This window comes from Larimichthys crocea, chromosome XVI, assembly GCF_000972845.2.
Source record: "Larimichthys crocea isolate SSNF chromosome XVI, L_crocea_2.0, whole genome shotgun sequence".
In the NCBI taxonomy this organism is placed as follows: Eukaryota; Metazoa; Chordata; class Actinopteri; family Sciaenidae; genus Larimichthys; species Larimichthys crocea.
In genome coordinates, this window is record NC_040026.1 from 17,933,575 (window position 1) to 17,949,008 (window position 15,434).

General features: G+C 39.7%; 1 protein-coding gene across 2 annotated transcripts in view; it reads left to right on the top strand.

The window, feature by feature from the left end:
- The window catches only part of LOC104930988 (zinc finger protein 385B-like), a 74,088-nt gene continuing 58,654 nt past the window's right edge, over positions 1-15,434 (top strand). Inside the window, exon 1 of one of the 2 annotated variants that reach the window (XM_019264715.2) lies at positions 1-166. In XM_019264715.2, coding sequence (XP_019120260.2) covers positions 124-166 — 43 coding nt within the window. In that variant the 5' untranslated portion in view covers positions 1-123. The remainder of the gene's footprint in view (positions 167-15,434) is intronic. The other variant, XM_019264717.2, reaches the window with a different exon arrangement.

The window sequence follows — 15,434 nt, forward strand, 5'->3', positions numbered from 1 at the left end:
CGCAGGCGGCGTTGGCACAGCGCGCGCACAGTACCCGCGTGGTTTTTTTATCTTCTCTTGACTCTGCTCGCGGGACTGAAACGCCTGCAGCTGAGCTCGCGCTGTAATCTGTGACAGCTGGAAATGGACAGCGGTACCGGAGGAGCCGCGGAACCGTCTCACACAGGTAAGAATTTAACATTTCTACATGTCGGAGATGTTTCTTTGTCATTTTTTTTTAGACACGTGGAGTCTGCCCTGCTGTCTGTCGACTAAATGTTTCTACAGTGTCTCTCTGTCATGAGGTAAAAGGGAATTTATTTGGTCTAAAGCTGATAAAAATAATCTATTACTCTGTGTTCGTACACTAATAAGAAATCACTTTAATGTTCTTCATTAGTCCAGGAACGACCACAGTGTCTTTACTTTTCATATTGCAATATTGTTTTCAAATATAACACAATATTTCCTTAATTCACATTTTGTTTATATAATAATGTGTTTATACTGTATTTCTGGTATGGAGGGACAGGATCCAAACATTTTTGTTCTTTTAATTAACAGTTACATTTCTTGTCTTGATTTGAAATATTTTACACTTCGAGGGTATAAAATTACTCTTACGAGCATTCAGATTCAAAGGCACAAACATGAAGTTATTCGTGTGCTTTTATTGTTGTTCGCAGCACTGCCTCTGTCTTTTCAAAATAAATTTCCCCCTCATCTGTGGTCTTCCTGTTGATGAAGGTCAAATGTTGTTAACGAGGTCAATGAATGGAGTAATTATGTGAAGCTTGGGAGTTGTTGGCTCTGCCGACAAAAGTCTCAGTCAAGGTGTGACTGCCTGCTTGTGTTGCCATGCATATTTTCATACTGTGTACATACTGTAGTCCTGTGTGTGTGTGTGTCTGTGTGTGTGTGTGTGTGTGTGTGTGTGTACATGCTAGTATTCCGCAGAAGAAGTTGGAAATTGTCAGTGAGAGAAAGTCGAGACGACTCTAACTAACCGCAAAAGACAAAAATATTACCCTGTTTACTAAAGTAAACTTGATTACAGTTGCAGCAGGTGGACAAGAATGACATTGACTTTATCACAAATATAAATATAAAATATTACAATCCATCCGATTCTTTAACAATGGCACTAAATTCAAATTATCAGTAGTAATTAACAGATATAAATGCACTTATTCATTGAAGAATTTTAATTCTGATTATTCATAAACAGTGGTGTAAAGTACATTTATAAGCATTTTTAAGGACCAGAGTGTCAGATTTAGTGACATATAGCGGCATATTTTTTTTTTATTTCAACACCATCACCTCAATCTTTACTTTCTAGCGTGAAGGCAAAAGGGCCTATCTAGAGTCAGCGTCCAACATGCAGCTCCAGTATACACTAATGAAAACATACTCCTACATTCTGTCAGTGAAGTCCTCTAAATCTTACACGCTGGATCTGTAAAGGACTAGACATATCTAGAGTGGCATGGGTTGGTGGTTCAAACCTCTTTGAGCAAGACTGATTCCTAAATTACGTCCCTTCAACTTCATCTACTATATGTTCGAGATCCATGGAGAAAAAGTCTGAAGAGGTCAAAACTTGTAACACTTGTAGTAAAAAGAACAGCTTGCTCATCAGATCGACACATTAAGTCTATCTGGAGGTGTTCTATTAGATAATAAATATGTATATATATATATATATATATGATTGGTTGTTTAAATGTTTTTGCTTCATGTCCATCTTATTTTTAAGGGGCATCCCTCTTTACCTTTAAAAAAAGCTCCCTTAACCTCACTTGATTATTGCTGCACTAACATGTCCTTGTCATACTGTGCTACTTTGTAATGAGTTTTCGTGATGAAGGCCACACACCGAATTGCACAGTTCTTCTGTGTGTGTGCTACAAGTGTTGCTCGATCTCTTCAGCATATGTGGGGGAGGAAAATGTAAATCGCTCCAAATGAAAGCATCTGTTCAGTGAATGTATTGTTATGCTCCCCCCCCCCCCCCCCCCCCCCAACAAAAAAAAAAAAGAGTGAACTCAATGAGCTGTGGTTATTTTATCAAGATTTTTCTTGTCTATAAAATGGAAGAAAATATGAAAAATACCTAAATATATTCAGAATAACTATTACTGAAGACTAAAAAAACCCAGCTACTATTTACATTTCAGTTAGTGGGATCACTGAATGTTTGGCATTTTACTAAATATACTTAAGCTTTCTGAATAATCAAGTAATCAACTTATCGTCTTGCCTATACACGTGTATACTCACACATTATGTGTCAGCCTTGCCTTGTGATAGTTCGGATTGTGTTTCTTCCTATACGCGCTCGTCTCACACTGTCATTACCGTGAGTGTTGCCATGGCATACTCAGCTGCTACTCAATTCGAGCAGAGGAGTCCCACTTAAACACCCAGCACTGGCCACATCATCATCTTCTGCATCCTCTTTAAATGACCTTGCTCTCTCCTCCGTCCCCTCTCCAAATGGCTCCAAATGATGCTCGCTCCCCTCCTGCCAAGCACCGGCGCATCGCCGAAGAGATGTTCTTTCCAACTACATGCAAGCAGTCATTTTCGCTGTGAACAAAAGGTCCTTGATTCATCAAATCCTGCACCTCCTACTGCCCACTCTCCAGAGTGATGCTGTAATTTTCACCAGCACTCCCCCCTGTGCGAGGCTCGTAGAGTTCGTAATGTTTTTTTTTCGTACCTTGTGTGATTGTGTTGAGCTCTTAGGTGTGTTCACAGCTGGGCCAGACTCACTCTCCAAGCAGCATGACTTAAATTCACACAATAAGCTTCCTAAAGAAAGAATATTTACGTTGCAAGATCAAATCAGCTTTGAATTAAAGACGTTAAAGAAATACATTTGTTTTGAGGCTGCCTCTGCACATTTTAAGTCTTCAGAAAGATGATTTTAGTGACCAGGAGCATGAAAAAAATCAGCTTAACTAGACCAGTGCCAAATGACCTGAGAGGTCTGGTTATCTTTTAGCTTTTAAGCTGGTACAACAAATTATGGCCACCCCAGTCCTTAACTTTACGTGTCTGACCAGCTTAATGTTACTAGTGCCTCATTTCACAAGGGTGATTATAAGCACTGCTTATACATGTATTGCAAATAGGTGATTCATTAATGTTCTGATGACTAAATAATCATTTGTATTTTTTTAAAGCAAACATTCTCTAATGTTCCACCTTCTCATTTATAAGGATTTGCTGCTTTTCTTTGACCTGTGTGATGGTAAGCTAAATATGTTTGGATTCGGGCCTGTTGGTTTGTGAGTGATAGTCGGTTGCTGCCCTCGTGTGTCTTTCGATTAGTAAAATGTGTAAAAATGTGCAACCTCATGGTGCAAATTGCTTTTTTTGTTGTTGTTGATTTAAATGTGTCTGTAGTCTGCTGTTGGCTGTTAACAATTTGGACTGTGGAAATATATTTTTCCAAAAAAAGAACCAGTCAAGCTCACAAAAACATCCCCACAGTAGAGGTGAATATATAATTCAAACAGCCGGACACTAGTTTTTAGGAAACATCACTCAATGGGAGTAAATTGTGTATTTGTTGGTGACTGTTTTCAGCAACAGATTTGGTGCTCCAGTGATTATTCTAATCCACGTGGTGATGTATGTGAGGCAAACTGAATATAACGTAAGTTATCATGATCTTTGATATGATGGGAGAAGTTGTGGTCAGGTATCTCTGTGATATTGGAGTTATAGATTTTAGTCATTTTAGTGTGCGATTTCCTTCAGTACTTCAGGTCCAAGTGGTCGAAAGTAACATTTACTCAAGTACTATACTCAAGTACAGTTTTGAGGTACTTGAACTTTACATGAGTGTTTTCAGTTTATGTTGTGTCACACTTTATCTCAGAGCTTTTCTGCACCACATTTATTTGACATCTTGGAGTTACTAGATTTTACATCAAAAGACATTTGATAAGATTATACAACACAACACATTGTTCACGATTAAACAGGTTTGTGACCTCATAATACTTGTAATGGAGTATTTTAACTCGATTACTTCTTCCAGCACTGTCAGGTTCACATAAAACAATTCTAGTATCAGACCTGAAATCTAGCAGCACCCACCGCACCCTCCATCCTGCGCCTGGCAATAGGTCACATTCACAGATTCCTTCTATCCCAAACAGTGGCGATGAAGTCGAGTGACCAGCCTATCTTTTCTTTTCTTTTTTTAATCCCTCTCTTACTTTCTCTCTCACCTCAGAGCATTCTCTGTACTTTGGCATTTGGCTGCTGCCGTCTGTCTCAGTAAAAACCATCAGCTGTGAAATTGAGAATAATCATGTGGAACGAGATTGGGATGGGAGCAGCTTGAGCTCCAGACCCTCACTGTCAATGGACTCATGGCTCCTGCTGATAAAGTCCACCAAGGATTGAACAATAACACACAAAACATTTTTTTTGTTGACGTGTGAGGAATATTACATTTTGTCACCAGCATGACCTAGATGTCTCTGAAAAACTCGATACTCTCAGGTGTCGGGGAGGTAAAATGGGCGGTAATTAGCCCACCCAGACCTGCGTTTTCTGCATGTTTTAAGAGATCTCCCATTGGTACTCGCAAATAATATTCTCCGTGGGGTGTAGTATTCCTAATGTGTGTGATTATTCCACTTGAATATTCAAGTCTGACTAATGCAGACATGCAGATCTGTCTGTCTTTATCTGTAGAGCCTCTGCACGGTTGGAAAGATAACACTGTGCTGAAACCACATAAGAAAAATACAAAAATATATATAATCATAGGTGTATCATATAAAAACAATGTTGCACTTCATCACAGAGAAACATGACTATGTGCAAACCTGAAATATCATACTCAGAAATTATTCAATAAAAGAGATCACAAACATGCCCCGTAGGAGTAATATGTTATAATAATCAAACTGAAATTAAAATGAACTATGTGCTCGGGAAATGAATCAGTAGGCTTTCAAATTTATGTATCAAACACAACCTCTTATTTGGTCTCTGTAATAACCTTTTCTTTACATCCTGAATAATGCAGGCCAAATTACAGAGCGCGGACTACATGAAGGTCACAGTTCGGTAGCGCTGAATACAATTACAGTTTTAATACAGTTCCAATGTATTATGTGTTGCTCTCTAAATATAGAACATAGTTAGGAGATAAGTAATGTTTTAAGCAATCCAACTTGAGGTTTTTGTAAGAGGAATAAACCTGATTTAATCTGTCTGATGTCTGCTTGATCTGGAGTGGTATATATAACTTGTGTACAAACCAACTATACGTTAATATTTTAAAATAAATCCATCGTTTTATTGTGTATACAGCTGTCAGTGTCGCTTAGACCTTTGCTTTGTAGATACACATTCATTTATCACCCACAAAAAATCACCCAAAAAAGACAAAAACAAAACAAAACAATGAGATATTACTATGAAATCTCAGTAATTGTTGTGGCCTTGAACACAGCTTGTTGAAGACTGTTCTTGGCATAACTAGGAATTATGTAAATGTTTATCAATCTCACCATAATCTCTTACATCTTACAGTTTAAAAACTAATACTACAATCCTTTAAATACAAATTGTCAGTGAAGCTTTTGAAAAATTTGAAATGAACTGGTCGATAGTAGACCTCTCATCTGTTTCCCTTTCTCCCAGCTTCGTATTAAAACATGCTCAGTCTTATAATAATTTATGAAAGTGTTTTTCACTGTAGCTGTGTGACTCTCAGCTTTCTCAGAGGACAGATTACATTCAAGGACTGCAATGCATTACAAATACTTCATCATGTTTGAGGTATTTCACTCCTTTGCAGAAAATTGCTTGTCCACAGATATTGCTTTTAGCAGGGGTTGTTTCAGCCTCTTAAAGGTGCAGATAGACTTAAATCAGTCAGAGCGGTCCACCAATGGGAGGCAGGACTCAGCTTCAGGCCGTCCGCTCACCATGGTAACCTCATATGTTTAATTTCTTGAATTAGTTTAACAGTATTTTCGTTTTTAATGTTTTATTGGTTGTAACCTAAAATTAAGAACTGTATGGTTCTTGTACGTATTAAAACATATAAAACCGGCTGGATAAACATAATTCTCATAAATATCAGCACAATATTTGAACAAAAATAATAACATTGAATGTCGGACTTGCGTTATACCTTTGCTTTTGATGCAATGATGCGATTTCTTTAATGCATAATCCATTTCTTCTACGAAACTTTCGAAAACTGCGAAAATGATCCTTGTAATTTTCCAGAACCCGACATCTTGTCTTGAGATTGCTTCTTTTCCCAACCAGTCTAAAACCTGAACCTAAATATCTAAAAATATTTTCAATGTACAAAAGAGAAAAACAGAGAGTCCTCATCATCTTTTTAGGAAGCTTGAACCAATCAATCACTCAAATGGTAGTTCATTTTCTGTAAACCATCTTTTTATATCATCCCATATATAAAAAATTGATTAGAATATAGGTGAGATAAAGGATGCATATGATATTACGATACATACAGTACATTACTATTAAAGTAAGAATACAGTGGTCATACTAGTCTTCCCTGCCTGTATTGTCAACACATTTCTTCTGCAGAAAAAATTAACAATTAAGTCAACAAATGTTCTGATAAGACACTTCTGCCTTCCGCCTGTGTGACTAATCTGGAAACAGACTCACGACGACAAACCAATAGTCACCTTCAAAGGGAACTTCCACCTGTAAATGTGCAGCGTGCACCTTATCACAACAGACTCGCAGCAGATTGCTCTTTCCAAACCTTTCCTTCTGAGGCTGCCTCACCTCAGACACACTGAAATGGATTTCTGCTTAAGTCTCCCATCAAAGATGTAATGGCTCTCGGGCTGTGTCATTACAAGTCAGATGACAGTCTCCTTCACACTATGGAGGCTTAAACCTGCCTCTGGACTGATAACTGTGATCTTTATTTGGCTGCTTAGAAGCGAAGATGGGGCAAAGCCACCTCCACGACTCTTTTCTGATCCACCCAAACCAATGTCTGTCAGCTGCAGCTTTTTCAAGGTGCTGCAAAAATGGCCCTGAAATATCAATATAAGACATGTAATGACAACACAAGCAAGTCAATACTGCGCTGGAATAAACTGAAGAGAATCAGGCAGTAAGTAGCTTTCACAGCTTGTAGTATATCACTGCATAAATTATGTCTCCTGAGGTTGAATCATCAGCTTCCCTATTGGGGAAAAAACAAAAAACCTTTTTGTGAGCGGCTGCACTCGTGTGAAGGACTCTGAAACAACATAAATGCCGGCTGTCAGGAAAGATACACACAAAGATACAGTAGTCCACAAACTGTTCTTTGTCCTCACACGCTGCCAACTCTCCTGTCGTCTTGTCATGTAAGTATACGTTGGTATGTACACATAGCACAGAGAATCCCTTGATTTCTCCGTCTCCATCTTTCTTGAAAGCAACCCTGTAGTCGCCTCTCAAATGCCAGTCACATGCTGCTGCCAGTATTTTTCCAAAAATGCTGGCTGTTAGGGTTCGCAGCATCCAAAAAAATGGCCTCGTGCGTGTCGCATTTCGACCAGTGCTCTGAAAAAAACAAGGTTTGTGTTGGCTGTAATGTCTGCCAAAAGAAGCAGATGTATGTAACGTCGCAGCCCTGATGGATAGCCCCCTCTTTGAGACCCCCGTCACATGAACAGAGGGGTGGACAGACACCTTGAGGGCTGTGTGGGAAGTTGAATTTTCGCACGGTCCATTACCTCTCCATTCCCCTGTGGCTGTATTGCAGGTACAGATTCAACACAGCAGGCAGCAGTGGGAAAATGTTTCTCTTTGTGTGTGTGTGGTGTAGGTGTGTCCGCGTACTGTATGTGTGTGTTATCTGTGCCTGCACGTCGACCCGAATGAAGCAGTGTTCTGTATATTTGTATGATTATGCCTCATTTTGTCACTGAAAAGGTGATGATGAGACTAAACGCGTCAGATATAGGTGGCTTATCTACGTAGGGAGGCACTATTTCCAGGCTGCGGCATTATGTCTGCAGCGATTAACCGATTTCACATTTAAAACGTCATGGTTTTGCATCTCTAAAACGAGTTAAAAATGTGTTTTTTGGTGTGAAACACCTTCAAGAACACATGAAAAGAAGCATTGCATTCTTCATAAACACCAAAATGGCACATAATCCCCTCAAGGGCAAAACACCTGCCGAAGGCCACGTTCAGACAGGATCAGACACTATGGCCAATCGCCGCAGGGTTGTGCTGCTTTGAGGGGGTCTGCTGCGGGTGTGTTGAACATAACCGCTGTTAAACAATCAGAAAATAACATGAAATAATAAAAATCCACCTGGGTAGCCTCAGTTTCAGTGACATTTCAGGCCGAATGTGGATCAGCAACCGCAGCATGATGTTGGGTTTTAACTTCTCTGCTGCGGGTCACTGCGGCCCGCATTTGTTAGAATCCATGGGCTAAACTATGATGTATGTTTTCTGGCTTGGTTTATTTCATGTATCCAGCTTCTCTGTCTGTGTCTGGCTTACAATTTCCGCTGCAAAATCTCTATGTATAATATATTTGTGATCTGCTACACAAGCGTTGGTTGTCCTATCTCTTCCTGCAGTTCTCCCTCTGAATTTCTCTCGCCTACAACAAATGCCTTCACGTCCATAAGGGCCAATATTTATACAGGTGTGCGTGTTTGTGTAATTAATGCCGAAGTTATGAGAGAGTTGGCACGCTGTGCTATCAAACGGCAATGCACACGACAGCTTCATCTTTCAGAGATGAGAACATTTCCTCCAGAAAAAGGAGCGCCCTGTCCTTCTCGGGTTTTTCTCGGATCAAATGGCCTCGCTTCGCACCTGATTTGTCACGCAGTTGCTTATTCTGAAATGATTTTTTTGCTCTTTGTTCCTCCACTAAACGGTATCTTATATTCTCTCTAATGCCTATTAAAGCTGAACACAAAAGGCCAGCCGAGCAGGCCAAATTAAATGGCCGTTAATTGAAGCAGCCATTATAGCTTGGCTCTGCTGCTTGCCTAGCACCGTCTGTTGCAGTCATGACTGAATCACAGTCAGCTGATGGTGAAGCCTCTGGACTTGATTTTTGATCATTTCACTGAATGAATGTCACTTCTTTTTAAATATCATTCTAATTTTGATCACTTACTGTTGTATACGGACCTTATTTCCATCAAGGCTTGATGACTGATGGGGTTTTTTTTGGTCACATTTACAATTTTATTTCTAACAGAGAAAATGTTTTGTGTATTTTCTGCGAGCTGTTTCTCCATTCCCCGTGGAGCACTTAACTCCAGGGGAGAGATGATCACTCTCCAGGATAACAGCTGCTGAGAGCTCCATATTGTCTCATAATGCAAAAACACTACGGGAATATAGCAGTTTAAATATTATGTTTTTGTTCAGCGTTGTGCAGAAACTCTCCATCGGTTTCAGGACTTTTAATAGTTGGTCGCACTTGTACGGCTATTTGCTGTCAAAGCCTGTTTTTGAGAACTATCTGATAACCGTACAGTCAAACTGTAAACGTTATAGCAAAAGTTGGACCATAAGTTTGAGGTAAATTTAGAAAAATATATTTTTATAACATCATTTAATCATTTATACTGTGGATAAGGGGGACCAGGGCCAGGTCAGAGGCAAAGATTGTTAATATATACAGTATATATATCATGGTGACTGGTGAGTCTAATTGTGACATTTGTAGCAAACAGTTTACACGTCTAGCAATTACTGAACATTATAATTCATGTAGATTTGTGTTTCTGTCAAACTGTTTTTGGTCTCTTCAGCTGCTAAATACTCCATAGTGTTAGCTCACTAGTCTCTGTGTATGTGGTGAGAGTGAACTAAAACAAGTTATGTGGGCTATACGACAAACAATGAAGCTCCGTAAAGTCAAGGTGAGCCGCAGATTCAGGTGATGATTCTCTGTAATTTCATCACTGGCTCTCATCGTCACATTGTTTTCACATCATTGTCATTATGAAAGTATTGATCATAGCCGCAAGTTGAAGAAAGACTTCAGCAACACGCATCTGGCAAATCCATTTCTATTATGATCCTGCTCACTGCGATCACAGCTCTCCATCACAGCGAATGAAATAATGTAAACGCGGAGATAGCGTGCTGGTGTTGTCCTATTCAGTGTTCTATTAAATCACCTGCAGGCATTGTAGTACAAACAAAGTGAAAAATGTAAACACAGTTACCGTGGGGAAATATACTTAAAGCATGATAAGGACTGATTGAAGATGATTCATCCATCAACTGTTCTGGTGGTGTCACAAATCCAGCGCTCGTCTATAAATCAAACCCTTGGCTGTGGGTAACTTCTTGTGTCAAGTATATATCCCGAGTATATAAATTCAGGTAATGCTTGTCATTAACTGCCTTTAATTATCAGTTTAATTACAAGAATATAATTGAAACTGACTTATCTGACAGTCAGGCTGCGTTATTTGTTGTAAAAGCTATCCAGGTGCTTCTCCTTGCCCTACCACCTTCAGGAACCGGCGAGATAATTCAGGCAATTAAACCCATTTTACCTAGGGAGTGCACCTAATTAAAAGTCAATCCAATTTAGCCTTTCAGGTTTCCAATACGATTCATCCAGACAGCGCAGATAAGAACTTGGAGGATGCGTGATTAACGGGAACGGGAGCGAGAAGGAGCAGTGATCTTATCTGCAGTCATCTGTCAGCGTTGATGATGATTTGCTCCAGAAATAAACCTCCATTGAATTTCTTCACCGTGTAATTAGATACCTCAGCAGTTCTCATTCAAGTCAGGAGTAATGTCATTTAAAGTCTGGCTGGATGTTTACTGATGCAGGGAGTAGTGGGCAAGAATCAACATCATAACACACGTTTTTATATCGTATAACCTGCCCTGCACAAACTGCATTACTACTGATGTCTGCTGCCACAGGGACAGTACACACTAAGTTAGTGAAGACTTAACTTTTGCAACAATGTTACTGTCGTTCTGCACAAATTCATCTCTGTATGCCTTCAATGATTGAGCACAGCTTATGGAGGAAAAAATTCAGTCATCTATCATAAAGGACAAAGAAAGACTCGGATTTGAGCAGACAGTGTTTGAAAAATAGAACAATTAATCAAACAATAAATTATCAAAGTTAATTTCCTGTCAATCAGTTAATCATCTCAGCTTTAGATTGTATTACTTTTTATTTGTTTGAATTGGTTTACCGATCTAACCATGTACACCTTTAGAATAGTACATTACTTTAATATTTGGTACGTGCCGATCCTGAATCTGATACTTATATTTACTTAAATACTGATTAAACATGTATCTTACACACTGAAATAGGAGCTGTGGACTACTTTTTATCTAACACGAGCTACTTTATCCAAATACTGAAGGTGCCTGTTCAAAGTTAAGTTTATAAGCTTAATTAATTGATATGACACGATTGAAACAGGGAAAATGTTGTATTTGTTAAAACCACAGAACTGAGTCCATCCTTACAGCTGTACAGCGATGTAACAGAGTTTCTTCCCCTCACGAATGATCCCTCACACCGGCTGCAGAGAAACCACTTGAACCAAACAACAGACAGTTGTCCCGTTATCAAGTTACTCACAGAAATAAAGTTAATTAGTGACAGCTGATGTCGACCTCCAGTCAGACAAGCTGTGAATGTTTTGTACTCTGCTCTTCGCTAAGGATAATTGCAGTTGCAGTGTAGCAAAAATACCGTGTCACAAAGAAGAACACAAAACAGATGAGTTCAGCAAGAAAGGGCATTTGATAAAATAAACTAAAAATACACCAGGACCTACCTAGTGTGTGACTGTTAAACTGATCTTCTTATTATTAGATGATGATCTAATACTGTATATGTTTATTCCACCTCTGGGGAAAACATAAATTTAGCACCTATTGTGAAAGATTTCAAGTCCTCCTGCTTATATGTTCTATATAAAAAGCTACCCTCACTACCAGCTCCACATAATGTATATTTATCAACTGATGAGCTAGACATGGCCTAGACAAATGACACGGAAAACCACCCCTGAACACATCTCTTAGTCATCCTCATTAGTCATCCCTGCCTCCATGCTTCCCTCCTCTCACCTCCTGCTATCACTCCGCATGGAAAGCATACGTTCCCCCTCCAAACTGAAGGATGTTCTGCTTGGCATGCAGTCAGGTAGCATAAACATTTAAGCTGGAGTTCAAGAAACAGTGAGTCTAACTCGGAAGAGCTAAAAGAGAACTGGGAAGAGGGAGACGGATTGAGATAAGGTGCATGTCTCTGTGATTGAGATGTCATGAGTCCCTGCTTCAGCCTGTGTTATCAGTGTCATGCAGTTACTGATCTGAGAGCTGTCAGGAGCACGAATCCCAAAGAGAAGATAGGCAGGAAGCAGCTCAACCTCGCTCTGCCCTTGGAGTCCTCTCCGAATTAAGCTGAAATTCCTCAAATAGTTGCACGGGTTGTCTTTATTTCCAAGTTTTTACTCAAAGTTATTTTCAGAGTTTAAACTTCTGAGTGTAAAAATGGACCCGGCAACACACTACCTTCAAAATAGACATTTGGCAAGTTAAAGGGGGGGAACACCTATTTATAAACAAGATGTAGAAATACGTGTAGGAGATGCAGCCTGTGAAGACAAGTGTTAGAAACCGAAACCTTTGCCGAATGACTTTTACTCCATAAATGACACTCGATCCCGTTTTGACATTGTTCCAGAAGATACCTAATTGAGATGTAAAGCTCCACCAAAAATACAGGTGATTGCAAAGAAGGTGAATGGCGTGAGTACAGGTATGTGACAAAAGCGGCAGACGAAGAAGAGGAAAAACAAGCTCCCAAAAGTTACTTGGGTTTAATGAGGCAACATTTTGACCAAAAATGACAGCTCCGCCTACAACTAGGTAATAAAAAAAAAACCTCATCACTCTAGGACTACTGTGTACATAAAAACACATCACTGTCCTGAAACAAGCTACAGAATATGTGTGACTCACATTTTTGCAGTGTAAATTGGTTTCAAGTGTAAACCTGCTGTGACTTTATGCATTTGGTTTGTGGACAACTGTTTGGAAGCCTTGAGTTTGGCATTATAGCCGTTAACATTTTGGTTTTTCTGGAGCCAGTAATGGATCGTAGTTGGATGAGAGCGTGGAGTTTTGTACTGCGATTCGGGCTGCCGCTTGGTTTTGACCACATTTAACAGAAACAAATGGCGGCCTTACTTGTCTTTAACATTCTCATATTACAGTCAAACAGTCTGAAAACATTTAAGGCTTGAAATCTTCAATGCAGTAACATAATCTTGACTCATATTTGATCTGCAATCCCTAGTTTCACAGTTTGATTTGAGTTTCGTGAGCCCGCTGTGTTGCGTGGCTTGTCAATCGCACGGTAACCACACCCTAAACCATACCCTGCTTCATCATATATTTTACTCTCAATGGGACCATAATCTACAAAACAAACATCATGCTGTATGGGAGAGGACTTAAAACAAGTGATAGGGGCCATAAACTCATGATGGAAACTGTTACTGAGGTAACAAATCAAGTGAGACGTAGAGTCATTTTCCATGAAGCTCAACACAATCTGGCTTTCTTTTTGCAGCCAATGACGCTGGCCTGTTCTGGTCAAGAACTAGCTGTATAGCGATACTGTTATAGCATCCTGTTTCGTAATTTAAAAATCACTTACATACTGGCAAACTTGTTGCTGTTGGTGTACCTTGCCCTTTGTTTAATGCCAGCCCCCCAACCCAAGACCCTGATATGGATCAGCAGCTACAGAGAAAAGGATGGAAAATGGACTAAATTAGAGAAACCTTAGAGATTTTGATCAACTTGTTTAACTTGGATTAACTGTTTGTGACGGCACTGCAAAGCAAGTCAGTCAAATATGATGTAGAAAGTTAACAATCCATCACTGTCTTCCAAAAACATACCGTATATCATCTTCTGAATTCTCTGAGAAGCCAGTATGTTTGTTTCTTCGTTGTTATAACAGGATGGATCACATAGGAAACATATTACCTTGATTTTCACCAACATACACCACACACTGTGTGATTTCACACAATTCCTGTCATCACTTAACCGAGCTAATTCTTGAAATAAACCCACTTTGTAAAAATGTATCTAAAAACCAATAAATTGAATTTAGGTCAAGTCTTGTTTTGAGCGTGGAAGGAAGGAAGGAAGGAAGGAAGGAAGAGGAGGATTACAGCTGACTACAGGCCAATCCTCAACAGCCCACATCTCCCTGTCAGAGAAGGAGAACAGCACAGTTGTCTGAATTAATCCATCTTATTGCAATCAGCACTTCCTCGCCTCATTTCTACGTCCCTGGAAGGTCTCTGCAAGCGGCCATATTTAGTCAATTTAAAGCATATGCTGACACAGTATGTTAGCTGGTTTGAGGACAGAACAACGAGAGCTCACAGAGGTGATCTCTAAAGTTTCGTCATCAAAAGCTCATTTATTTATTCTTTTTATCACGTCATGTCTTTGTTGATCAAGCTGTTTTATTTAGGGATGTTAAGATTAACAAAAGTTGGTGTCTAGGAAGTGTTTTAATTCTAACCCTCACTTCCTCTCTCAGCTCAACTTAAATGCTATTAAAAAGTCTCTATGTCTCATTATTGTTATTATTATATTATGACAGGGTCTGTCAAAATGACGGACGATGAAGAAACTCTAACACAGCCTCTGTGTGAAAGTGTTCCGAGTGCCATTACCGACCTGTTTAATGCCACCAAGGGTGACTCACAGATAAAGGCAGAAAGTTCCAAAGCTACGATTGAACCGCTGTGCGTCATTTGAAGGTGAAGTGACAAAGATGTTCGGTGAGACACGAAGTTGAGATTTATTACGCCGTTCTCTTAGCTGGCAAGCGAGGAGAACCCATTTGCAAATGAACGAACATTGCAATAAAACTCTGTTGAATCAACTTTACTGCAGAAATTTCCACAACACAAAGCTGAAACAGACATAAGAGTGATGCTATGCTGCTCATCTAAATTTCTGCAAGAAAGCAAAGAAGTCAAAAATATTAAACTGTTCCTTTAACAAGCTGGCTAATATATTGTTCCATTCTTTTTAAGTTCTTGCTTTTTTCCCGGCTGTTTGCGTGCGACTGTGTAAGCACCGTTAGTGCTCCACAGTACGTTACTGTCATTCATGCACAGGTCACATTTGCTTTGGTCTCCGCTGCAGCCTTAGGACTCTCCCAGATGGCCGATGACAGATGCCCACAATTGCAGTTGCCCTTGGTTGGAGAGCAGTCGCTCCCTCCAGATAAAAACATAAAACTGTCCTTCCCAAGTCCACCCCCCCGCCGCAATGTCCCAGTTCTCCCGCTTGTCCTAGGCTTGCCTTTTGCTCATAATTTATTTTCCATCATTGTCTGTCTCTCTTGTGTTTCAGGC